This window comes from Mixophyes fleayi, chromosome 12 (genome assembly GCF_038048845.1).
Source record: "Mixophyes fleayi isolate aMixFle1 chromosome 12, aMixFle1.hap1, whole genome shotgun sequence".
In the NCBI taxonomy this organism is placed as follows: Eukaryota; Metazoa; Chordata; class Amphibia; order Anura; family Limnodynastidae; genus Mixophyes; species Mixophyes fleayi.
Window position 1 is genome coordinate 34,218,822 of NC_134413.1, and position 25,219 is coordinate 34,244,040.

Genomic DNA, 25,219 nt, shown 5'->3' on the forward strand with positions numbered 1-25,219 from the left:
ATCTCACGGTTTCCTAATGAACTGATCTGCAATCTAATGAATGTGAGTTCATATTGCCAAACGGTGGCTGCCAATGTGTGTCAGTGGTATTTAGTTTACGGCTTTAAAGTTCATGACTAACCATTCTCTCCAATTTGCCCCAACACCCATTAAACCACTTCCCTCATATCAAATTCCTTACTTGGTTCTTTATTTTTTGTCCCGAACAAACTGCCTTTGCAGATTCTACCACCGCCGGACTGGGCGATAACCTGTGTTCTCGCCTTTCACTTAACAGTCTTCTTCTTCGTTCTTCAGTGTTCCATTTTCTCTCTCCTCCTCCCACATTTACTGGCAGATCATGACAGGAGATGGTGCAAGGTAACAGAGGCAGCAGCAGCAACTGTTTGATTCAGAAGAACTTGGGGGGAAACATTAATTGAGAACAGTAGTCCAGTAGGTGTTAGGATGAAGGGGGCAATCAGTCACTTTAACCTATAAATAAATAATACAAAATTTACAATGGTAAACTTCATGATTACTGAAATTCTTATTCTCCATACAATTCTAATAAATAACTTCATGTACCTGTAACTCCAAATAAAATTATATATATACACCTTATTCTTTCCACAAAAAGGCTACTTTCACTTTACATACACACACTGGCTGTGTTGGCTTATGTGCTGGCTAATGCACTGCTCTTACCCACAGCATATATTCAGATTGCATTAACATGCAAGTTATAGATACCACATTCCAATACAAAAGAACATATTACATATATTGCGTTTCTCACACTCATTCCTCTCCAGAATAAGAACATACATACATTCAGTAGATTTCCCGATGTAGTCTTTTACACTACTGGTTACTATGAAACACCCCAGCTAAGTCTTCACAACAATTCACTCATTAGAACGTCACTTCCTTACTTTCTCATCGCCCTCCCAACAACATCAAGACACAAATAGTTGTAGCTTCTGCCTGTATATGTCTCCAGTCCTGTATTATATAAGACAGAAGGGAATCGTATTTCCGTAGACCTCCTTCAATTTGAAGCATAACGTTGGCTACACTAAAATGGCGCCTGTTACTGGAGACATAAAATATTTGTCAGCTTATGTCCTCTCTAACCGAGTCTTGAAAAGTAAGCGACGGTTTAATTGGCTCTTATGGAGCATGCTCCAGAAGTGAATGCGGGGTGTGCTGTAGACATGTGGTTACAAGGAGAGAGGCATCGGAGTGCAGCTTGGTATACTGTGTGATTGCATTGGGTATGCTATATACAATGGATTTCCTTACACGTGATACCTGCTTTGGTTTTCAGTACAAATGATCTTACTTGTACTTGCTGCCAATACTCTATATAAGAGGATTACAAGGGGAAGAGGTCAGCATGTTATCCCTCCAGTTGTGCTGCAGGACATTGCCTAGGCAGATAAACAAATTGGCAATGTCTCTGGCTTCTGTAGCCTATATGCCTTGCATTAATAGAGCACAAATATACAGTTCTCTTCAGAAAATCAGTACATCATGCAGTGTCAAAGCAGGTGTAGATGAGGATGGTTATTACAATAAATATTCAAAGCAACCCAAAAGGGCGACCTACAAGACCGGTTCCTCTTTGTTTGCTGCTGGTGCAGCTGAAAAAAGGGCAGAAAAAAACAGTATTGCTAATGGCAAGCTCTCCCCTGTACGCTCACAGAACATTAAAATAACTTTGCCCTCTGTGCCGCTGAGTACTAATGATTGGGGCAAACTAAAAGAAGAATATAACTGTTATACAAACTTTGAAGAGCTTGTAATAGAACAGATGATTAAAAATAAGTCGGATATAAATATTGCAAAGTCCCTACTGGCTTTTGTGGCAGAAAGAAATGGTGATATAAGCTACAAGTTACTTTTGAAGTATTTGGTGATATGTGTACACCAGAATGATAGCAATGAGATTTGTGATGTTTATGATATCATGAAAACAAAATTTGTGACTTTGGATACTGGAGCGTACAGTTTGTTTATTAAAGGTTTTAGCCAAAGTGATCGCTGGAGAGACTCGTTCGCTTCTCTGGAAAACATTAAAAAAAATGCTGCTCCTACTGCAAGGAATTATGGAGAATGTATTAAGGCGGCTCTTAAACATGGAGAGGAGAAGCTGGCTTGGACACTGTACAATGAAATGCTGCAAAGTGACTTGACACCTCTGGAGGATACTATTCAGTGTCTATTTGATACTGACCAGAACATACAGGATGGTAATGCAAGAAGCAGCTTGATTCGTATCCTTGGATATTTTAGAGAAAATCAAATCTATCCTGGAGAATCTCTGATGAAAAGTATAAAGTCCTGGTTTGAAAGGTAATATAGGTAAATCTATCCCATATATAGGGCCGCTAAATCTAAAAAGCAAATTGTCTTTTATAAACACTAATGTCATGTACAGTCAAAATATTTACAGGGCTTAGGACAGTGGTTGCCAAACTTTCTCAGTTCTAGGCCCCCTTGGGGTCTCCATAATTTTTTCAAGGCACCCCTAAGATAAAAAAAAATGCAGAGCAGTCCTGTTTTCTAATTAGTTGTCTCAAAATAGCACAATAAGTATTTAGGTCAGGACAGTAATACTTATTAAGTTGTTTGCAAAAATAATACACATAAATCCAAGGAAAGAATATTTTTATATATTTTTTTCAATTATATTTCAAAGAACACGTTATGGTACTCATTAATTAGATCAAACAAAATAAAGCAATAATATATACAAAAATGTGCTTGGTTATTAAAGAATGTTGTAAAAATACCAAGCTTATTTATTAATGGAATGTGTGCGCCTTTTGTGTACTACACAACGTATCAAACATTGGAAACAGCTTGATACTGTCACTCTTATTTGCTGTTCCACATTGATTTTTGAACGGTACTTGCTTTTTATGACAGCTACAGCTGAAAAACCCAGCTTCACATGTATATGTTGTTGAAAATTGAGCAAGGATTCGCTGTGCTTTATTACACTGGGACCTATTATCATACTGTCCCCCGCATCACACTGTGTCCCCTTCACCATCACACTGTGTCCCCTTCACCATCACACTGTGTCCCCTTCACCATCACACTGCGCCCCTTCATTATCACGCTGTTTCCTGCTTCATGGCAGTGCTTCCCCTCTGTTCTTTTTACTTACCTTTTACTTGGCCGCCTTTCTTCTGCCATTATTTTCTTCCTCTTCTTGCTACTACTTTTCAGTGTTTTTGCTCCTCTCTGCGCCGCTACTCTTTGAAAATGTCGGATGTGACAGACAGTGAGGAGGAAAGAGGAGGCCCAGCGCTTCGGTGCACGGCTTGGGAACCACTGGCTTAGGACATTGCATTTACATTTGTTATTAATCCTTTTTTACTTATTTATTTGCAAAATGTGGTTAGAAAAAGCTGACTGCAGTGTCGTTCAATATGGATTACTGACTAAGACAGCAATGGGCAACCTGATGCACTTCAGGGGGTTACATGGGTGACCCTGTAAATGCCACACATTACCCTTAATCTCAGTAATAAGTTAAAACAATACATTTAATGGAAGACACCTATCTGTAATAACATATCAGGCATTTTAGACAAATGTTACAAGCTATAACAAACATATCTAACAATAAAGACTTAGGGGGCAGCATGCAGCTCTCCACTAATGGAATTCCCCACCACGCCCAATCAGGCTTTCCCACAGCCTTCAAATATTAGACATTCTCTAGAAACCTCTTTTTTAAAGTTTACCTTATCCCTGATGTTGCTTTTCACACTAATGCACCCTCACGCCTGTCCCAATCTCAGCTGTAAGCCACACTCTCCTCCTCTCCTCTTGTTTCAGCTGTGCCCTCTTCCACTTAGAGTGTAGGCTCTATAATGAGCAGGGTCCTCCATACCCTTTGTTTTCATGTCTGCATTTATTTTGTCTGTCTGTTATGTCTTTGTTTTATGTATGTCCTGTTTTCGCTACTCCGCTCTGGAACACTGTGGAGTCTTACAAAACTACGATAATAAGAGACTGACTTCCTGAAGTTGGGGAAAGGAGTATGATGAAACAAAAGACAAATAGCAACCAAAGGATTTGATCCGTATCTGAAACAACTCTTGGGGGGTATATTTACTAAACTGCAGGTTTGAAAAAGTGGAGATGTTGCCTATAACAACCAGATTGTAATTATTTATTTAGTACATTCTACAAAATGACAGCTAGAATCTGATTGGTTGTTATAGGCAACATCTCCACTTTTTCAAACCCGCAGTTTAGTAAATATACCCCTTGGACTTTTTTGGGCGACTTGTCTCTTGGTTGGGCATACAGGGATCCATGGTATACTGGTTAATTGCTTTGGTGGATGTTCTCCAGTCTTCTGCTAGAGGGCAGATGTAAGGGTGTTAGGAAATCCTTGTGACTGAGACCTCATGTGCTCATGCACTTTTCCCCAGGGACTTTCAACATGCATTTTAAAAGTGTCTCAATGCACAGGTCCAAAAATTAAAGTTATTCAATGCACCAATACACGTGTTCCAACAAGCAATTTATGTAATTTGCATCTCACCAAATTTTGTTATGCTCCTGGTACTTCTGAGAGGTGCTCCACTTGCATCCATGTTAGCAATATAATAACAATACATTTAATTCATCAAACATAAGAACACTACACAACTTCATACATTGGGTGAGTGAGCTAAAAGCAAAGATTGCAGTATTTCACTTCCCACAATGACTGCAGTCACAGGCTGAGGACATTATGGGGCGACAGGATGTACCTCTCTGCTAGATAATCTATTTAATACAGATGGGTTTGGTAATGGCGCTACCTAAACCTACCTTTCTATTTAACTTACATGTAAACACTCCCTTAAAAATGGTGGCTGCCATATTTTGGTTTCCTGTTTTTAATGTGAATCTGAAAGAAAGTGAAATAGATACAGATGCAGAATAGCGCAGTAATTATCCTCCTCTGATGAAGTCCAACTAAGGGCGAAGCGTGTAGGGATTAATCCATGACATAATACCATACCGTACTCTGAATATTCTACATTCTAGCCATTGGGATTTCTTTCATCAGCCAACAACTCCTTTGAGGAAGCTGTGGCTGTTTTTTTGCAGCTTAGCACCTTCTGACTTTAAGTCACCCCAGAAAAGCTGTTTATGTATTTTAATTATGTATGTGTGTCTTATGTAAGTGATATTAAAGTTTTGTTTTGCATATACTACACTATACAGTTCTTCTTGTCCATGTTTTCTCTGAACATTTTAAGGTACCATGATTAATCCATAGGGAGAAACGGAGGACTTCAAGATCATTACACTACAAATATGCCTGATTATTTATCACCTTCGGTATACAATCACTTTGCAGGATCTTTATCAATGGCCATGGTAGATTATATTGAGTGTTAGCTGTCCTATAGCATGGATTGTGCTTATATATAATACACATTCTAAAATACTGCTAGGTACACGCATTTTACTACTGTATTCTAGTGTGTAATTTCTTTATGTATTTTGATTATTCCCATAGAATCCCCAATGAAACGTGGAGAGGGCAGCTTACAAAGGTCACAGTCAGGTAAGCCGTCATAACTTAGGAGAAGTGTATAAATTCTTGGACTTTCATGACCACTGCACCTAAAATGTGAAATAATTCCAATGCTAAAACTTTTGTTTTGGGCAAAATTAGGTTCAATAAGAGAAAGAAGAAAATCTCACCACCACTTAGCACGGTGGCTAAGTGGTTAGCACTTCTGCCTTACAGCACTGGGGTTATGAGTTCAATCCCTGACCATGGCCTTATCTGTGAGGAGTTTGTATGTTCTCCCCGTGTTTGCGTGGGTTTCCTCCGGGTGCTCCGGTTTCCTCCCACACTCCAAAAAAGCATACTGGTAGGTTAATTGGCTGCTAACCAATTGACTCTAGTCTCTGTGTGTGTTAGGAAAGTTAGACTGTAAGCACCAATGGGGCAGGGACTGATGTGAGTGAGCGCTGAAGAATTAGTGGCGCTATATAAATGGTGGTAACAATAATAATTATTTGTGCTTCTCAAATGTAGCAGTTCTTGTGCTTCTTCTGTTTATATGAAACAGAATGTCCTCTCCTCTGCTCAAACTGGCTTTTTTCAGACTGGTAGCAAGGTGCTCCACACAGCTCGGTATTGTTAGAGGCAGCGCAGGATTGGAGAAGCAGTCAAGTGTTCTTGATTTATTTATCTGGCCTAATGCCACCTAAATAATTTTGGATATGAATTCTCCAATAGTGTCTTGTGTTAGATTGACTTGGCCACTAAATCTAAACTAGACGTTGACTCTTATAAGATATATGCTAATAATTTTCACTAATATAAATGTAAGCATTTCGGGAACTTTTTAGGCATAAAGCTGTGACCATAGATGTGTTCTGCAGCACACCTGAAGTCCTAGCTGAATGAAATAAGTACTATAGGGTCCATCGCCTCATAATGATAGGGGTCATTATCTTTTATTTTCCAGGCTACGTGGTATTTTGCAACCTTATCATTGAAGTACATTGCTTTTTGAGCAGGAGCACTATCTGGTCAGCTTGGATTGTACTCCTGTGATCTTGTCTATAAGCTTGATTGTGTTCAACCACAATCTTGTTATTTAGAGCAAGACCACCATATGTGGAAACTGTTGGATGCGTTTGAGATTATGCAATTTAGTCATTCAGACACCAAATAATTACTATAGATTTTAAAGGCATTTTCTGCAATATGAACACTTTGCCACTCTGGTGCTAATCTTGCCCTATGCGTCCTTATTTAAGGGTATGTCAGGTCATGCTCCAAACATGTTTTTTTGTGACTCCCAATATGGGTATTCTGGAGTCAGCGTGGTAGAGAAAATAAATTGCTCTTGTCTGTTTAGGTGGAAGCATTCATGCCCTTTCAATCTGGGGCATTTTCCTTGGGGAAGTAAGATGAAATGTTTGGATAAAGTGGCATAAGTCTTGGGGGTATATTTACTAAACTGTGAGTTCGAAAACTGGAGATGTTGCCTATAGCAACCAATCAGATTCTAGCTGACATTTTGTACAATGTACTAAATAAATGACAACTAGAATCTGATTGGTTGCTATAGGCAACATCTCCACTTTTTCAAACCCACAGCTTAGTAAATATTACCCCTAGATATTTGAAATATCAAGTCTTGGGCATTAGACTTTTTTCTTCAATTTCAGCAAATGAAACTAGAGAACATTCATCTTAAACAAGTTGAAACCTAGTGATGCCAATGACCATACAGGGATGGGAAAATTCATCTTGGGTGTTTTGTTGGAATAATTAGTGGGTATGAAGTGGGCTCATTGTGGACGCATGTTCTGACAGCTTTAATTTAACATTTATATTTTGAATAGGCTTACTCTGTGCCGAGTGTTTGCTAAAGCTTGTTGGGAGGGTATGAACCCCACGTGATATGGATTGATTAGGCAAGAGGTAATTGAGCCAATTGGGTAACACCTTGGCGAAAAATTATAAGGTCTGTATTATGCAGTGATATTGGTGAGAAAAGGGTATTGAAAAACACTTCTTAACCCATATTGGGATTATAGTTTGCTATTTAGAATAATATAAAACACTTTTCTATGTGTCTTGGACTACGGCCATTCAAAAGTGAGATAACTATTTAAAGAACTACCACTCCATTATGGTTGTTGTGTAAAGACCTAGAGAAAGATGTAAAGCATAGGGATATATGTTTAATTTAAATGCATCTCTTGAATAAGAACAATGCCACCCCTAATGCTACTGGATAGTTCAGTAGATCATGGACCTTTTTTGGGGGGCAAGTCTACACATTAACTTTCGCTGTAACAAGCATGATGGCCGTGTTTAGATAAAAACTTTGATAGCCCATTAGTATTAGTTTTGTGACGCTAACCATTGAATGGGGTGTAGGGATGAGGAAATAAGGACAGAGGGGGAAAAGGACCACCTCTAAAATTTGGGGAGAAGTGGGGGTGATTGGTAGCGCTGAGTTCTACTTGTAGTGAAGAAAAACCTATTAGGTGCAACTATGTAAGTTACTTGCTATTACAAGGCCAAATTTGACAGTAAACTATTTACATAAGGGGCTAGATTTACTAAGCTGCGGGTTTGAAAAAGTGGGGATGTTGCCTATAGCAACCAATCAGATTCTAGCTGTCATTTTGTAGAAGGTGCTAAATAAATGAAAGATAGAATCTGATTGGTTGCTATAGGCAACATCCCCACTTTTTCAAACCCGCAGCTTAGTAAATCTAGCCCAAGGTCTCAACCTAAAATCTCTTCATTTTGACCCTCATGGTGTTCCAGGGTTTGCAGTCCTTGTGGTGAGTTCTTCCAGTTCTGTTTTAAGCCCTATCTGGATTTCCGATGTGACGGTCTCTTATATATCTAGTCAGACCCTACAGAAAGTCAATATATCACCCTTTGAGACTGAGATGAGACCGCTCTCTTTCTCCCGGCCATGTAATGCACTCGGGGAAGATGGCGGTGTGAGTGCTCTGTCTCATGAACTATTGAGAGATCTTCAATAGGACACTTTTTTGGTTTTATCTGACATCTGCTGCATTGTGGTGGGTTTGAAACCAAACAGCCCTTGTTAATAGTAACAACTAACAGCCCAGAATAAGAGATGTCCGCCAAGTGATCCTAACCAGAAGTCCTATTTTATCCCTATTGAACAAGATTGTAACCAGCTTCTCGAGAGTCTGCAATGACTGATAAGAAGAAACTACATAAATAAGTTCCTGTATTTTAATTTGACAAATGACAGAAACACTTTATACAACATCCAGAGTTGTATATGTAAGCATTTTATGGGTTGAGCAAAACTGAAGATGTTTGACATAAGGCAGTGATCTAAGCAAGCATTTTTCTTATAATACCACATTTACTGTCAGATTATCATAGGTTGCAAGAATACATACAAAGCTCTTGTCATGTTCCCGTAGTAATTGCCTATGTACTTCTGAGTTTCGCAAGATGCCCCGTTATGTACCATTAAACCGAAAATACAAGACCATCCAATATAAACATATTGGATGGTCTTGTAATTTTCGGTTTAATGGTATATAAGGCAGGGTTGAAAAATCGAGGTTGCCATGACTAAGAAAACGCAACCTGGCAACCAGAGCATGCCACATTTCTGCCCTCAACCCTTTAGGGGGCTGATTGGGGATGCAGGCTGGAACAGTGCATTAATTTGGGGGGTGCAGGCTAGGGACCTGCACTGATTTGTGGGCACAGACTTGTGTAATGTGTAACATGCCTCAATCCTATTTACTTATGCAAGTCTTGCATCCTGTTTTTTACAAAATTGCTGGTTCCTAACTTCCATATTAATTTGTCCTAGCCAGCTTTAAGAAATAAGAAAGATGTTTAGGTGATTAGTGATGGCTAATTGAATATATGGCCTCCTAGAAGTTAGCCTAGCCCACTTATAGATGGTAGCAAAGTATAATGCAGATTTGTGCCCACTTACACAACTAGACTCCCTAGTCTAATGATTTTATAAAGTATATAATGGAAGGAGTGAAACGGAAGGTAAAGGGCATCTAACTGGGCACATCAACAAGGTAAATTGAAAAACTGACAAAAATTGGGAATGTTCAGTCTAAGTTTACCCAGGGACTCTCTAACTTACTGAAGATGTTAGGACTTTAAAAAGGTTTGTCTTATATAGTGATTAGTCTCATTTATTGAATTATATTGAATTGGAACGCATAGTTAGATTAATACATATCCGTTTTAATTGTTTGGAGGAGCAAGAGAGTCTGTGTGGCAGCTCTATGAGCATTAATTACTCCATGGTCCATGATATTAAATTGCCAGTATAATCATGATTGTTAACACCACTGTGTAAGGGGCCTTCACTGAGGTGAGTAATATACAATATCAGAATGCCATGTTAGCAGAGGCAGAACTAGTGAGCTGTGGGCCCTTGTGTGGGGAGGAGGGAACTGGGGCCAACGGCTCACTAGTTCTCTGTGCAGTGGGCCCCATTATCTCCATGGGTCCCGGTGCACCGGGTTGGGTACCAGTTTGACTCTGATGACAACGACTATACCGACAAAAAAAATCTGATTCGAAGAATGACTATAACAAAATGCAGACTTACTGTAAAAATGACAGTGTACATCACCGACATGCTTCCGCTATATACCGAAGGCTGGCAATGCCCCCAGTTTGTATTTACGTCACTTAGCATAGCGACTTGCAGTTTCCTGTATTTAAAGCGGCAATGCCAACAGCCAAAGATTAAGGATTAGGGTTAGGATTACTGTTGGGGTTAGGGTTATGGTTAAGGTGAGGGTTAGTATTCGTGTCAGGGTTAGGCTACAGGTTAAAATGACTAAAACTGCAAGTCACTATACTAAGTGACATAAATACAAACTACCGACATTGGCAGCTTTGATATATAGGAGAGGCATGTAGGTGATGTACACTGTCATTTTTATAGTTAGTCTGCATTTTGTTTTTATAGGCATTCTTCAAATCTGATTTTTGTTGTCGGTATAGTTGTGGTCGGTGTCATCAGTGTCGTTATGATGACTACCACCGGGTGCACCGTACCTGCTGCACCAATGGTAATTCCGCCACTGCATGTTAGGACTTGGGAGGGAGATGCTTCTCTAAGCAAACCATACAATGACTGACCACTTGGTAGACATGTTGGACTGCTCTGTGTGGTTTAGTTGGTTCATACACAGGAGCAGGACCAATGATGTCAGAGCAATTCAGTCTCTGCTTTTTAACGGGTGTCAACCCATCAGGACATTGTCCTAAACATGTAGAAGGAATTGGGGCTGTAGTGGAATTTCAGGATAACATTCAACAATGTATTTTACCTTCATGGTTCATATCTTAAAATGTCTATTTTGGAGTTTAGTGGTCATTTACTGTGAATTATAATACAGTATTTTCTCCTCCTCTATCACAAAATACAAAAGCTACATATAAGCACCACACAAATAGCTAGGCACAGCATGCTGGTTTTTTCTTTGCAGCTCATGGTGAAAAAAGCAGTGGATATCATGCTGGATAGATTTAATTAAGTCTAAACATTTTATTTTTTCAGATATACTGTTTTGTTTAGTAATACACAAGCTTCAGTACATATTAATGGCCAGTAGATGGCACCCTTGTATCTTTTCTATGGGAAAGTGTAATTTTTTTTTTATTTTTTTTTTAATGCCTGCATTTTGCCATTATGATTAATAATTATGCAATAATTATGGTATGGTACTCATGCAGATGTACACCTGGAGATAATTAATGCTAACGCTAGCACATATGCTTGTCAGCCACTATTGGGGTCTTGTGATATTCAGACAATGAAATAGCATAACGGAATCGTATTCATAAACTATAACCTATACAGCTATTGTCTCATCTTTTCTATGTTGTTTAGTGCTCGTCCCCTGTACACATTGGAGGCAGTCATTTAAAACAATAGTCATAAGAATGAAGACTGTTAATTGGCTAAGAATCAATACCTCGTCAATATCTGTCTTGTCTCAGGAATATTGGTGATGAGGTGTCGATATATTGTTGGTTCGTAGTGAATTGATAGGCTGTATTCTAGACTAAAAGGATGTCTCAAATGTGTTTAGGTGACAAGTGTATTTTAAAATTTCTGAAATTATTCAGCTGCCCTGATTATGGATTACAGCCATACGTCACTGTTATTCCACTGTGCATTTATCTTTATGCTTGCACTTAAATCAGTAATAGTTATGTTTTATTGCTTTATGTCAGTAAGTACCCTTGTCTTGCCTAACGCTCTTTAACTATAATAGAATTCCTACCATGCTTCCTCTAGTGGTCACTGTCGGGTGTGTAAACAACAGCTGGAGTCCATCCATCTGAAGCCAGATGAATACAGCACACTGAAGACAGCTGTTATTGACCGTATCATCAAAGGGGAAGATACATTTCGCAAGACCACGCCACATGTGAGTTAGTCTACTTGTTTTCCCCTTGCCAACTTTCTCCATTAAATAAACAAGCAGAGCTGACTTAGATTTCTACCATTTACCTCTTGATAAATACAGAATATAAATTAGTTATAGGTTTAGTAAAGATGTCCGATGCATTGACACTGTACGGTAACGTGTGTGCCTGCAACTGTCCCATTTTATGTAGATTTCCTGAATGTAAGAGGTGAGTGCCCTAACGGTGTGTGGGTTTGGTCAGCACATAGGAAGTGTGGCCAGCTGGATCAGAGATGTGACCTAGATACTTTGGTATGTGGCTGTTATCCCTATTTTTATCATTAAACGTTGGGGGATATACTTGTGTTGTAAAGTAGTTTATTTGTCCTTGTTTATTTTTCTTTTATTGAGGCAATGGTCTATATTAATTGTGATTTGCTTTGTCAGGGCATGGAATCCCATTTGCACTTGCGTGTGAGTTGCGTGACCGCCACTTTGCGACTGAGCTGTTGTTGCTCCTAGATGTTTCCAATTTACAATAACAGCAATTACAGCTCTAGCAGGGCATAAATTTGATGAACTGACTTGTTGGAAAGGTGTCATCATACTATGACAGTGCTGTGCTGATCTTAGCTCCTCAGTATGAACCATTCTACTGCTAATGTTTGATTGCATGTCTCAGTGCTTTATTTTATGCACCTGATAGCAATGGGTGCAGCTGAAATGGCCAAATGTATCATCATCATTTTTACACAATATGATTCACCTGGGGTATTTTATTGTATTTGACATAATGAGTAACAGCCCTGGCCTAACTTGGTCTTGTAGACATAAACACTACTAATTCAGTATGTGTTATTAAAGTCCACTTATAATTAAAGCGTATAGGCTTCCTCTCCTATTTATATTACTCAACACACATAATAGAGCAGACATACACAATTCAGAAATGGCTTTTCAGATGATGCATTGTTTTGCTGTGGAAGTAAATTGTAACTAGTGTCTCAGTTGGATTGAAGCTGCCATGTTTTTACATGTTTATCTGTACATGCTTCAAAAATATCTTGCAACAGGCCATTACCATCCACTATGGGGTAAATGTATCAAGCTGAGAGTTTTCTGGCGGGATTGAAACGTGAATATGTTGCCTATAGCAACCAATCGGATTCTAGCTGTCATTTTGTAGCGTGTACTAGATAAATGATAGCTAGAATCTGATTGGTTTTTCAAACCCGCCGGAAAACTCTCAGCTTGATACATTTACCCCTAGGATTTTTTTTTTTACAATAACCATTTAAAAGCAGGTAAAGACACCATTTGGTGGTAATATATGTATGAAAGGCTGTGTATAACCAAGCTCCGTTTTATTATAATAATATAATATTATATTTTTAGCTTCAATTCAAAATAAAATGTAACATTTTGTTTTGTTTTTTTTGTTTTTGTGTGATATTCCTATGTTTAGTGCTTTAGTTAGCGTTTTATGTACTCTGTGTCCCTTGTGGTATTTTTAGTCTTAAATAAAAATACCTTTTTATAAACTGGTTTTCACACCTAACTTAAATTTGTTTGGCTAAGTATGAAGGCAGTTTTGGAATTGCTAAAATATTTAATTTACTCTGTAATTTTCCTCCTTAGTATATTACATATGTAGGTGGAAAGTAAGACTGTTTTATTGTAGTTTCCAGCAGGTTTTTCTCTAGATGCAAGATATGACTAATCATTGCATTTTGCAAGAACCCACAATCTCTTCACTGTCATTGCCCACTCCAAAGAAAAAAGTTCTCAGTGCAAGCAATTGGGGGACAGCAGGGCACACATAAAACAGGGACATACAAGAGAGCTAAACTGAATGCAGACTTGTAGACAAAGGGTAAGAAAGGCCCTTCTCATGAGAGCTTATAATCTAGTAGGGGAAAGGGCATAGCTGTGACAAGAGGAGCTAGCTAGCGTGGCTCAGATTGGGGAGTTACTGCAATTGGCGAGTATAGCTCCAACTAAGCATGTGTATATGTATGTGTATGTGTATGTGTATATGTATGTATGTGTGTGTGTGTATGTGTATATGTATGTGTGTATATGTATGTGTGTATATGTATGTGTGTATGTGTATGTGTATATGTATGTGTGTATATGTATGTGTGTATATGTATGTATGTGTATATGTATGTATGTGTATATATGTATGTGTATATATGTATGTGTATATATGTATGTGTGTATATGTATGTGTGTATATGTGTGTGTGTGTGTGTATGTGTGTGTGTGTGTATGTGTGTGTGTATGTGTGTGTATGTGTATGTGTGTGTGTGTATGTATGTGTGTATGTATGTATGTGTATGTATGTATGTGTATATATGTATGTGTATATATGTATGTGTATATATGTATGTGTATATATGTATGTGTATATATGTATGTGTATATACATACATACATACATACATACACATAATTTGATGTATTGGCTGAAAAATATAAATAAAGTATTTGTCTGCATTAAGTACATGGAATGTGGTATATTCTTACCGCTCCATGGGAAGTTGGTGGCAGCTATAGTTGCATCTAATTATGCAAAACTACAGCAGCCAATCAAACATTTTCTTTCATTGTCTAACATGCACTGGATAGGCAAAAGCTAAGGGGCATATTCAATTAGGTGTCCGGTGGAGCGCGCTGGAATGGGCCGCAAAGTCAATCCATGGTACCTCAATAACGTAGATTTTCATGCGCACCCCATAGGGTTACGTAGGAAAATCCGAGTTATTGCGGTACTGTATTACCGTCAATACTGCGCAGGTTCAGCAGTAACCCGCATTACCGCAGACCGGAAACCTAATATATATGCCCCTGTGTGTCTTAGGGAATATTTATGGTCTTTACTATGTGTCCCTTGTAATAGGATAGCCTGCCATGGGTAAAATGATGTGACTATAGACTTTTGTATCTAAAAATCAATTTTATTTACTTTACAACAGCACACGCAATATGCAGGCAGTCATTGAATGGCTATGATGCTCTGTGGACAGTATGCCATATTTAGAAAGAACCTAAGATAGACGGTACAAGGCTGTGTTTAAAACTGGAAATTCCCTGAAAAAACACTTTTGGCTATTTTTATCTGTATGAATAGGTACATATTAAGCCAAACAAATATTCTCCACTTTTTCGTAAAAGGTAGAAAAATCCCTGCACCCTTTGTTATATTGGTGTATTCTGAAAGCACGGGGGTTAAGAATGGAAAGTATTTGGGAATTCACATAATGGGGATGAGCTATTTCCATTTCCTTTTATCTAAAGAAAACTTGGGATTTCTGTAACGCAACACACAAAATGAAAATATTTTATAGGACTTTCTGTTGATCAGTCATTATTTTATACTGACTTACATTTGTTCTTCAAACTGAGGTTTCGGGACTGGGAGCTGACATGATCACTCTCCAAGTAGGCAGTTCTGTGCTATATGGTAACAGGAGTGCTCTGCTCCATTTCTCTATTTTAAACAGCATTTTATTTAAAGAACAGCAGCCATAGTAATATTTTTGCATAAACCATCTTTTCCTTCAAATAGTAGAATGGTGCCTGAGGAATCTTGAAAGGGGAGAGTGCCAGTTGCGGTTGGCTGAATGAGCAGGGACTAGCCCAACAGCTTAAATCAACACCCTTTCCAGGTGCTGCCATCCTCCAAATACCTCAGCTGGCATTAGAAGGCATACTTGCCAACTCTCCCAGTATTTCCGGGAGTCTACCGAATTCCAGGTAAGTCTCCCGGACTCTTGGGAGAGTAGGCAATTCTCCCGCATTCTGCCCACTTCCTAGTGAAGTGGGCGAGATGGTGGCCTCCATGACACGATTCACCATGAATCAAGTCATTTTGGTCATGTTTCACAGCGCTCTGCCCACCTCCACAGTTGTGCTTATCATAAACTCTGGGATCTCCCAGAGGGGTCAAGAAAAAAAGTTGGCAAGTATGGTATAAGGACATGTGGGAGAACTTTATGAATCATGGGTTAAAAGGAGATTGGACACTCATGGTTCCGTTAGCTGGGTTGTGGGTAGTGTTCTCCTTTGAAAAAGTTAAAGGCGATAAAATAAGTACACTGCTACTGCATTGTGCACACTAGCATAAAAACCACGCTTTTAGCACATGTTCCTAAAACCTGGTATATGAGCTTTAACGTTGATTGTCTAAAAGATATAGCGAGCAAATGCATAGACTTTCTGACACGCTGTCACATTGCTTTGCGTCAGTCTTTCTGTTGTCTGCAGCGTTCCCAGATGATAATGCTATGTACAGTATAATGGCGTTATCTTTATGTAGATAACATACTATTCTGCAGGGAATCTTAGAGAACATACTCTATTAAAAGTGAAGACAAAATACAAGGTGTTGTCTTTGCTTTTAACAGATTGTTTTCAATTCCTGTGTGTAGGAGCCATAACAGCCATTTTATCTTCAAGACACTAACATGAATCAAAAAAACTCCTGTTACAAAAAAAGTTAAAACATGTTTCATCCTCCTCTAGAATATGATAATAAAGGCTTTTTATTAATACATGGGAATTGCCGTTCTTTAAAGCATACTTACCAACCTTTCTTTACTCTTTTCCTCCGGGACTTCCCGGAGGAAAAGACGGGACGTGGCGAATCGCATTGTTTTTCCCTCCCCCAATGTAAATTGCCCAAATGAGGTGAATCACACCATGGAGGCTTCCATCTTGCCTACTTCACTAGGAAGTGGGCCGGATTCAGGAGAATGGCCTGCTCCTATGGTAATCTGCGAGATCTACCCGGAATTCGAGTGTCTCCCGAACATTCCGGGAGAGAGAGGGTAAGTATCATTTAAAGTCTACTCCACTTGTTAACTCAGTGGAAAGTCATACACTTGGCCAGATGCAATACTTGATATGGATAGACTCCATGTTTCTAAGGCGTCCAGTCCCTCCCCGCTCTGCTGCAGGTTCACTCTCCTGTTACAGAAATATACACATTGATAATTGGCTAGTCAGGAACAATACACTAACCAATAAGATGATTTCTTTTTCAAGAACATAAAATTCCATACAGCTGCAAAAAAAATGTAAGTGCAGATGGACTTTGCTTCTATAGTCTGTAAAATGGTTTTGTAACAGCTTCCCATAACAGTAGCAGCAGTGACACCTGCTGGATATATGTAGGCATTAACTCTTTCAATATAAAAATGAGGGAAGAGAAAAACACACTAGCTAAGCAGAACATTCCATGTACTTACTAGTGAAGTAGTGCTAGACACACTTATATTAGCAAAAGCAATGACTGTGCAAATTGTTGAAACTTTATACAGAGCCAACACATGGGTGTGAATGGTGCCCTCAAAATCAATTGTTATAAACATCTGTCATCCAGTTTTAATGCATATAACATTTATGCAGCAGGATGTACCAGTAAAAGATGAATGATCAATAAATAGTAGCCGTTATACGTTATTGGCTTGATGCAAAATTAGCGTAATTTTGCTCAGGCGTTTATGCATCTGTGTCCTGGTCTGTATTCATACAGAATTGTACAAACATGTCCTTAGTGTACTCAACCTATGTTATAGCAACCCTGTCCAGCCTCTCCATGTGCTGGATGGCGTAAAAGGCAGAATCGCGTAAATCTGCATGGAGCATGTGCGTGCTATCTAAACTGGCGTAGCACTCGCTCTGCACCAGCCCCTATGCGCACTTTCCCACACAAGTTTAATTTTTTTTCAATGTGTCCATTTGCTTCTTTTTTTAGATTTGTTTTATAGATAGAGCTTTATTTATATCACACTTGCCAACAATTGTGGTTTCCCCTCCGGGAAGGAAGATCTTGCTGCCGAGGGTGGGGGGGGCGTAGCCTCTTTAAATGCATCAGGAAGCCCAGCCCCTTCTATTAGGCCAGGATGATACAATTCACTTCACTAAGAAAGTGGGCGTGATGCAGGAGGTTGCACTGCTCTCCCGGGTGTCCGGAAGAGCTCCCAGAAATTCAGGAGTCTCCTGGACATTCTGGGAGAGTAGGCAACTATGTTCTATATAGAGCCTGTATATGTGTCTCCAATACTATAGTCTTAGTTGATTCAACATTTTATGCTAGAAACAATATAACCAGTTTTTCGGTGTCTTGCAAGCAGTCAGAATTGTCATTGTGCGGTGCTGGTTCCTTTTCCTCTTGGAACCTCTTCATATAAATGTCATGTTTTAGATGCCTTGCATATTGAACAAACTTCCATATAAATTTACATTTAATTTTGCACAGCCTATTAAAGATTTTCTAAGTACTGACATGCCCTAGGAATTGGCAGGTAAACTTTAATTTAGAGGTATGTATGACGTCACAATCTTCTGTTTGTTTGACAGGACCCTCACAACACTGTTCTGTGCTGCTGGAGATCACTGCTCCTTCCTATATATAACTTTGTCTAAGGGGTGTATTTATCAAGCAGGGGTTCTGAAAAACCACAGATTCTCAGCCGTTTGCCGTCATTTTTTAAAACCGACATTTTATTAAAGACAAAGTCCTTCAGGTTTTGTCTTTAATAAGATTACCGTTTTAAAAAGTGACAGCAAATCGCAGGGAATTGGCGTGGTTTTTTTTTTTTTTTTTTGTTTTTTAACTGTCGCTCAAGAAAATATACCCCCATGCCCTGACACTGCCCCTGTACCACACAGCCCTGTTCTCAATCACACAAGTGAACCTAGTGAATATATCTCAGAACCTAGTGTAATATATCTTAAAAGGTAATTTTTATAGGTTTAAAACGATGAGAAACAGGAAATAAGAATGAACAGAGAAATTTACAGTAATATATAATCAATTATAAAAATATTGAGTAACGGAGAAATGTTGCAATACATTTTCTGTGGTCACACCAACTTGCTGTCTCCCTTGACTCATGCTTCAGTCTAACACTTTACTTGCTGCACACAGATAAGTTAGAATCATCTTTCCTGAGAATACTAAAAGGAAGCGATTGATAAAAATGAAGATTACATAACCAGTATTTTCAAATGTTAACATATTTCCTTGTAAAGGTTCCAGTACTGGGTTAGGAATCCATTAGGCCTTGGGCATGGTGCAGTTTCTAGAAGGATAAGTTTCTATTTTCCCATAGTACTTTGCAGCTGGGTCACTTAGAAGTAACTTATTGTTTATTTCCCTTATAGGGCAATGAGCCTGGTATAATTTTGTAAACACATTTTGTGGTTTTTTTGAGAGTCTTTGTGTCGCAATTTGAGTCCGGAAATCCTATGTTAATTAAGCAGTTGCTCTAAGGTCAGTGACCATTTGTAGCACCTCACCCTCCTTTGGATCCTATGCAATTAGGCAGTTGGGGAAACTGTTTTCATAATGAAACAGTAGGTAATTTGTGAAATTATAGCTATAAAATTGTGTTTAAATCCAATTTTACAAAATGCATTAATTCCTGTGCTACCCACTGATGCATTAATTCATATTCATTTGTGATATTCCAGTACACACTTAGTGGTGCTGGTGTGAAGAGGGGGCTGAATTACACCCCCTGCCTTCCTCGTTGCAGGAGAGTCGCTGTAAGGGATATACCATGTTGGTGACACGATAAATTCATCACGCTCCCAGAGTAGAGTAGATAAGTTAGCAAGTAGGTCACCTTGTACTTCTCAAGTGATCATCCCTACCATGAGGGTCGTGTAACAGCTCTTGCAAGGGCATTTTCAAGACCCTGCATGTTGCCTATTGACAGCTGCATTCCTTTGACCTACAGATGAAAGCTAAACTTCCCCTCTCTCCTCCTGGCCCCCCTTTTCTCTCCCCCATGCTTCAACTGGCTCCCCTTTGTGCCTGATTTTTGTTTACCCTCCCTTAGGATGTAAGGTCGTATGAGCAGGGCCCTCTTCCCTCCTGTCTCCATACCTGTTGTTCTGCTCCGTCTTTACTGCATTAGCCTGCCTGGAGGTTCTGAAGTATTGTTATTTTTTTGTTTATTGTTCAGTACTGTTTCACTCTCTATAGTCTACTGTTTGTACTGTGTACTGCGCTGCGGAAATCTTGTGGAGCCTAACAAATAAAGGATAATAATCAAAATAAACCATGGTACATTCCCCTTTTGTCCTGTGTTGAACCCAGTGGCCTGTGTCAACGCTCTGCCGCTACCCAGCAGTCCTGATCCAAAATAAGCCATCAGTGGGGACCAGCCAGTCCCAGCAGGTGATGCAGCAGGTATACCAACACCCAGAAGCAGAGCCGGATTTAGACCTAATTGGACGGCACCCGTCCCATGTGACACGAAGCAGGCCACACACAGAGGAGGGAAGGAGGAGGCCAGCCACCTAGCTATAACACTAGCCCTCCCCGAGAATCACTGCTTCCTCCTGTGATGTGTCCCCAAACCCCTGCCCCCCATCCGCGCAACTTGGGGGGTGGTTTTTTTTTTTCCTTGACCCCCCCCCTTCCCATCTGCTTTGCCGCAGCCCCCCCTGAGAACCGCTGGGCCCTACGCAGGTGCCTAGGTTACCTAAATCCAGCCCTGCCTAGAAGTAAGCGGTGTCGGTGGGAGCCTGGTGATAACAGTGACTTACTCTCCTACCACTAGTGTACAGTACTGTGTGAAATACCGGTTGGGGTGGTCAGTAATGGCAGTAAGGTTATGTGAATAAGAAGGAGCCCTAAATACTGTTGAGAGATAACATACAGTGTGGCAGAGTAAGCCCATCCTGTCACATACCTATTATACTGTGGTAAGTATCCGCCTAGTTGCCAATTAAATTCAAATGTGCAGCAGTGTTTGAGATAACAGGCTGTGTAACTTACATTTCAATTAAAACAACTAAATCAGTGTTGTGATGTGGAGCATTGAGAAAGTTGGGAGTAGGCCAATCACATAGCAGTTTCAGGCCCCATGCATTTGCTTAGATTGCCTTTGGGGTAACCTGGGCCTGCAAATTTCATAACAGAGTTTATTTAGAGTTTATTATACAGAGTACCTAACAGTGTCTTTATATAGCCTAACTGTAAGAATTTCTACTTCTTTCAAGCACACAGGAGGTCTGCTGTACATAGACAGAATGAAGGTTTACTGAAACTATTTATACATTTCTAAGCTTCTAACTTTGCATATATGGTTGTGACTGTTATTCTTTCAGCTGATATTGCTCTATGTGTGACACTAAATCTGAATGTAACGGGGCACCATTAGCACGGTTGGACAGTGACTTCATGAACAATCAGATGCAATAATCTTCCAACCTGATTTACCCACCACCCTGATTGACATCTCATTGGGTCCATCAACCAGTGGCGGATCCAGGGGGGGGATCGCCCCCCTAGCAGGGGCTTGCTGCCGACAGCTGCACACTGTGCAGGTCCGTTCAGCAGTGACAGTGTGCTGCCCGGCTGCTCTGATTGTGTTTTAAACACAATCAGAGCAGCGGGACAGCACACTGCCACTGCTGAGCTAACCTACACATAGTGTGCAGCCTTAGAAATCAAAAAGGGGGCGGGGCCTAAATCCCCCCCTAAAATCGCCCCGGGTATATCGAGTCTGGATCCGTCCCTGCCATCAACACCTTTTCTTGGTCCATACGTAGAGATGCTTGAAAAATTCTAACTGGTTTAAAATGCAAATGAGTTGGGCCACTTGTAGGTCCTTCAACTTCTATGAGGTACAGTTGCCCAGTTTAATCTGGCTTTGGTGCCACAGTCGCCCTGTCGTCGAACTGTGAACTTCTAGTACAAGTTCACAGTTTGCCTTTGTTAAAAACTATAAAATGTTTCCTGTTTGAGCCTAAACAGCTACATTTTATAGTGTTTTTAACAGTTTGTTTTTTTTTCCGTTTGAACAGCGAACTTTACTGTGTTTGAGTCTGCGATTTGCATGGCAAACCTTTAAACACACTCTACAATGTAGCAATTAAATTTGGGCAAACTTGAACATGTTTCATGTATTTCACTCAAATTTGAGAATTGTTTTTTTGCATTTTTTTTAAACTAGGTAGCATTTTGAAACAATTTGAAGCATCTCTACCCATACAATTACAGCCAATTAGATCTAAAACAGTCTCTGTTCCTGTAACTTGGCACTTATGTTATTAAACATCTTTAGCCATGAGTGGAGCCATGAGTGGAGCCATGAGTGGAGCCATGTTATTTCTTTTTACATTTAATCATTACAGGTTGAGAAGATTCCAAAACAAAGATGTTACCTTATAACGGTCTTGCAGAGGTCCTGGCAACGGTGGTGGCTTTTATCTGCTGTTGCCTATTTTACTCCACACATGACCTAAAAAGTTAGAGGTTCCTACTAACAAACATATTTTAATTTGATTAAGCTTATACATGATATGCTACAGGTTTACTCATATACTTTTGAATCTACCTGTTTCACAGGTATTTAGAATCCAATGTTCAATTATCTGCTTGCCTCCTATACAGTTAAAGGGCTGGTAATAAAACTCTGATTAGTTGCTGGTATGGATTACGTCCTTATACCAGTTACCAACAACTCTCAGGGAAGTAAATTCAAATAAAAATGGTTGATCCAATATCAGTGCTTCTAATCACTCCAACGAAAACTGCATGTATGATGTGTTCTATGATGCATATGCTAAGTTGCAAAACTCGCATCTACATGCAGGTCTGCACCAGTAACATACGCCAGGTTTACACTTAAACTCATATTTTAAAACATTTGTTTTGGTAGCGAAATACACATTCGCTATTTGGTTTTAAATATAAAAAAAAAACACTTGAATACAGCAGGTATAACTCCTTCTCATGTACGAATAAAATAAACTTACTAAAATATGCTCATAAAACCATATAATATATGTAAGATGAATCCGAAAATCACCCATCCTCTTCATTTTGCAGTTAGCTAGTGCTATTGAGTCATCATCATCTGTGTGTATTTGAACCTGCTCTGAGGAACCTCTTATTGATACGACTGACAGGTGTATATATGTGTCTCTGGGCGAGCATCTGTTCACAATTACACAAACACACCATGTTATACGTAGTTTATCACCGTTTTCAGACAGAGGTAACATGATGACGTCACTGAACAATAACTGAACAAATTTCATCCTTGCAGCTTTAGTCAGGGAAAACTCCATGTATTGTAATATAATAGTATGTCCTCTATTACAAGTTGTGGTTATTTTATAATTCAAAAATAACATGGACAGCACAGTGGCTTAGTTGTTGGCATTTCTGCCTCACAGCACCGAGTCATGAGTTCGATTCCCGACCATGGCCTGTGTGGAGTTTATATGTTCTCCCTGTGTTTGCATGGGTTTCCTCTGGGTGCTCCGGTTTCCTCCCACACACCGAAAACATATTAGTAGGTTAATTTTCTGCTATCAAATTCACCCTAGTCTGTGTATGTGTGTGTGTATGTTAGGTAATTTAGACTGTAAGCACCAATGGGACAGGGACTGATGCGAGTGAGTTCTCTGTACAGCACTGCAGAAATAATGGCGCTATATAAATTAATGGTGATGATGAAGTAGTAGTAAGAAAATCCTTGAAAACTGTAAAGCGTGTTCTGAATGAGGTTGTTTCAGTACCTGTGATTCAGAAGGGACCAGTTTTGTGTTACATCTTTACTGTTTCTCTTATGAACATGAGATTTATGAACAGACCACTGGATCGGTGCGAGGGACGAAATTCTCCACATTGTGCACCAATTTCTTTATGGCCCATTGAGAAAAAGAATATACTAAACATCCACAAAACCAAAATGTACTTAATTGGAAACAACATCTATTTTTTCAGAACTCAGTAAGTTATTTCTGAAGATCTTAAATACGAATGCTAGGAATATAAGATTTATTGTTAGTAAAAAGGAAAATTATTTTTTGTAAATCAAATTTAAACAAAATATACTGTATATTGTTTTAACAGACTGTAATAACAGAAAATATAGGGGCGTTGAGCATGCACACCCAAATTTGTCAAAAGTATGAAAGGTTGTATGACAGGACAAGAACAGAGGAGCAAGCACACTGTAGACATGAGGTTCTTGGTGCATACTAGTCATAATAATAAACATTTGTATAGTAGCAGTCAGTCTAATACACATATCTTTGTTATTGGGATTAGTATGTCTATTGTGGGAACATTAAAAAATGAATCACAAATGATCACTTAGAACGTCATAAATATTTCAGATATTATATTGTTAAAACACAATCTAATACACAAATGTATGTTATAGAGATTAAGATCTCTTTAGTGTCTAAAGTGTGCTCCTGCATTCTTCTTCTAGACTTTAAGGGGGGGGGACAGGGGCGCACGCAGGATTGTTAGGGGGGAGGTGCAAACAAAAGTGAGCGTTCATTTTTACCATAGAAACGGTAAAAGAGCGCGTCTGCGATGTTCTTGGGAACATCGCTGACAGTTGAATCCGCCCCTAATAACTGTTTAGCAAGTAGTAGCTGACTTTTTAGAACCTTTGGTTGCGTAATATACCAAAGTGAGAATAAAAATAATTGTACAGAGATAAAAGATATTTCTCAATAGAGTTGCGTTGGAATGTTTCATAGAAAGAAATTTTGATACCGATTATTTTAAATATGGCATGAGGGGAACATGAAAGACTGGAGAGATCTAATATTTTAACAAGAGAAAAAGCAGATCAGCTTTACTTACCCGTAATCAATACATTTAATTGGGTCACTTAATTAGAAAATCATAAGAACTAAATGATCAGATATTAGCAAAAATTCTACCAGAATCCTAAAATTCTATATTTATTTTAGGAGATTTCCAAACATTAGGGGCACTTTTGTTAAAAGTTAAATTATTATTAAGGAGTTTACTGTTTGAAAAACCCTTATTGACAACTTTTGTAATGCAGAAAATGTATGCACATGGGTCTAATACAGTGGTTCCCAAACGTTTGCAGTTCGCGGCACCCTTAGAGTCTCCATAATTTTTTCAAGACACCCCTCCAAAATAATTACTGAGCAGTCCTGTTTTAGAAGTAGTTGGGTCAAAAAAATGTAATCAGTATTTAGGTCAGGACAGAAATACTTATTTAGTTGTATGCAAAAATGCCCCTCTGTCCCCTCTGCATGCAGACACTCTGCCCCCTCTCACACTGCCCCCCTCCTCTGGCCTCTGTCACGCTCTCTCTCACTCTGCCCCCTCTTCTGCGGCCAGCCAGAGAAAAAACAAACAAAACATAAACTTACCAATCCGCGCGGCGCCAGGACCCAGCATCCTCCTCTCTCACGCAGCTTGTCACTGGATGTCGATATTCAGTGACAAGCTGCGCAAGAGCGGAGGATGCTGGAACCCGGCACC

At 39.3% G+C, this 25,219-nt stretch overlaps 1 protein-coding gene and 1 long non-coding RNA gene across 2 annotated transcripts in view; one reads left to right on the forward strand and one right to left on the reverse strand.

The window, feature by feature from the left end:
* Window positions 1–181: 181 nt before the first annotated feature.
* LOC142108479 (uncharacterized) lies at window positions 182–906 on the reverse strand. Its single transcript, XR_012680159.1, has 2 exons — window positions 812–906; window positions 182–474 (listed from the first exon to the last, which is right to left on the reverse strand). It is a non-coding gene; the product is annotated as an uncharacterized LOC142108479 (long non-coding RNA).
* A 262-nt stretch (window positions 907–1,168) lies between these two features.
* The window catches only part of PRORP (protein only RNase P catalytic subunit), a 70,733-nt gene continuing 46,682 nt past the window's right edge, over window positions 1,169–25,219 (forward strand). The window contains exons 1-3 of the mRNA XM_075191856.1: window positions 1,169–2,337; window positions 5,519–5,566; window positions 11,817–11,949. Of these exons, the coding sequence (XP_075047957.1) occupies window positions 1,379–2,337; window positions 5,519–5,566; window positions 11,817–11,949 (1,140 nt within the window). The 5' untranslated portion in view covers window positions 1,169–1,378. The remainder of the gene's footprint in view (window positions 2,338–5,518; window positions 5,567–11,816; window positions 11,950–25,219) is intronic.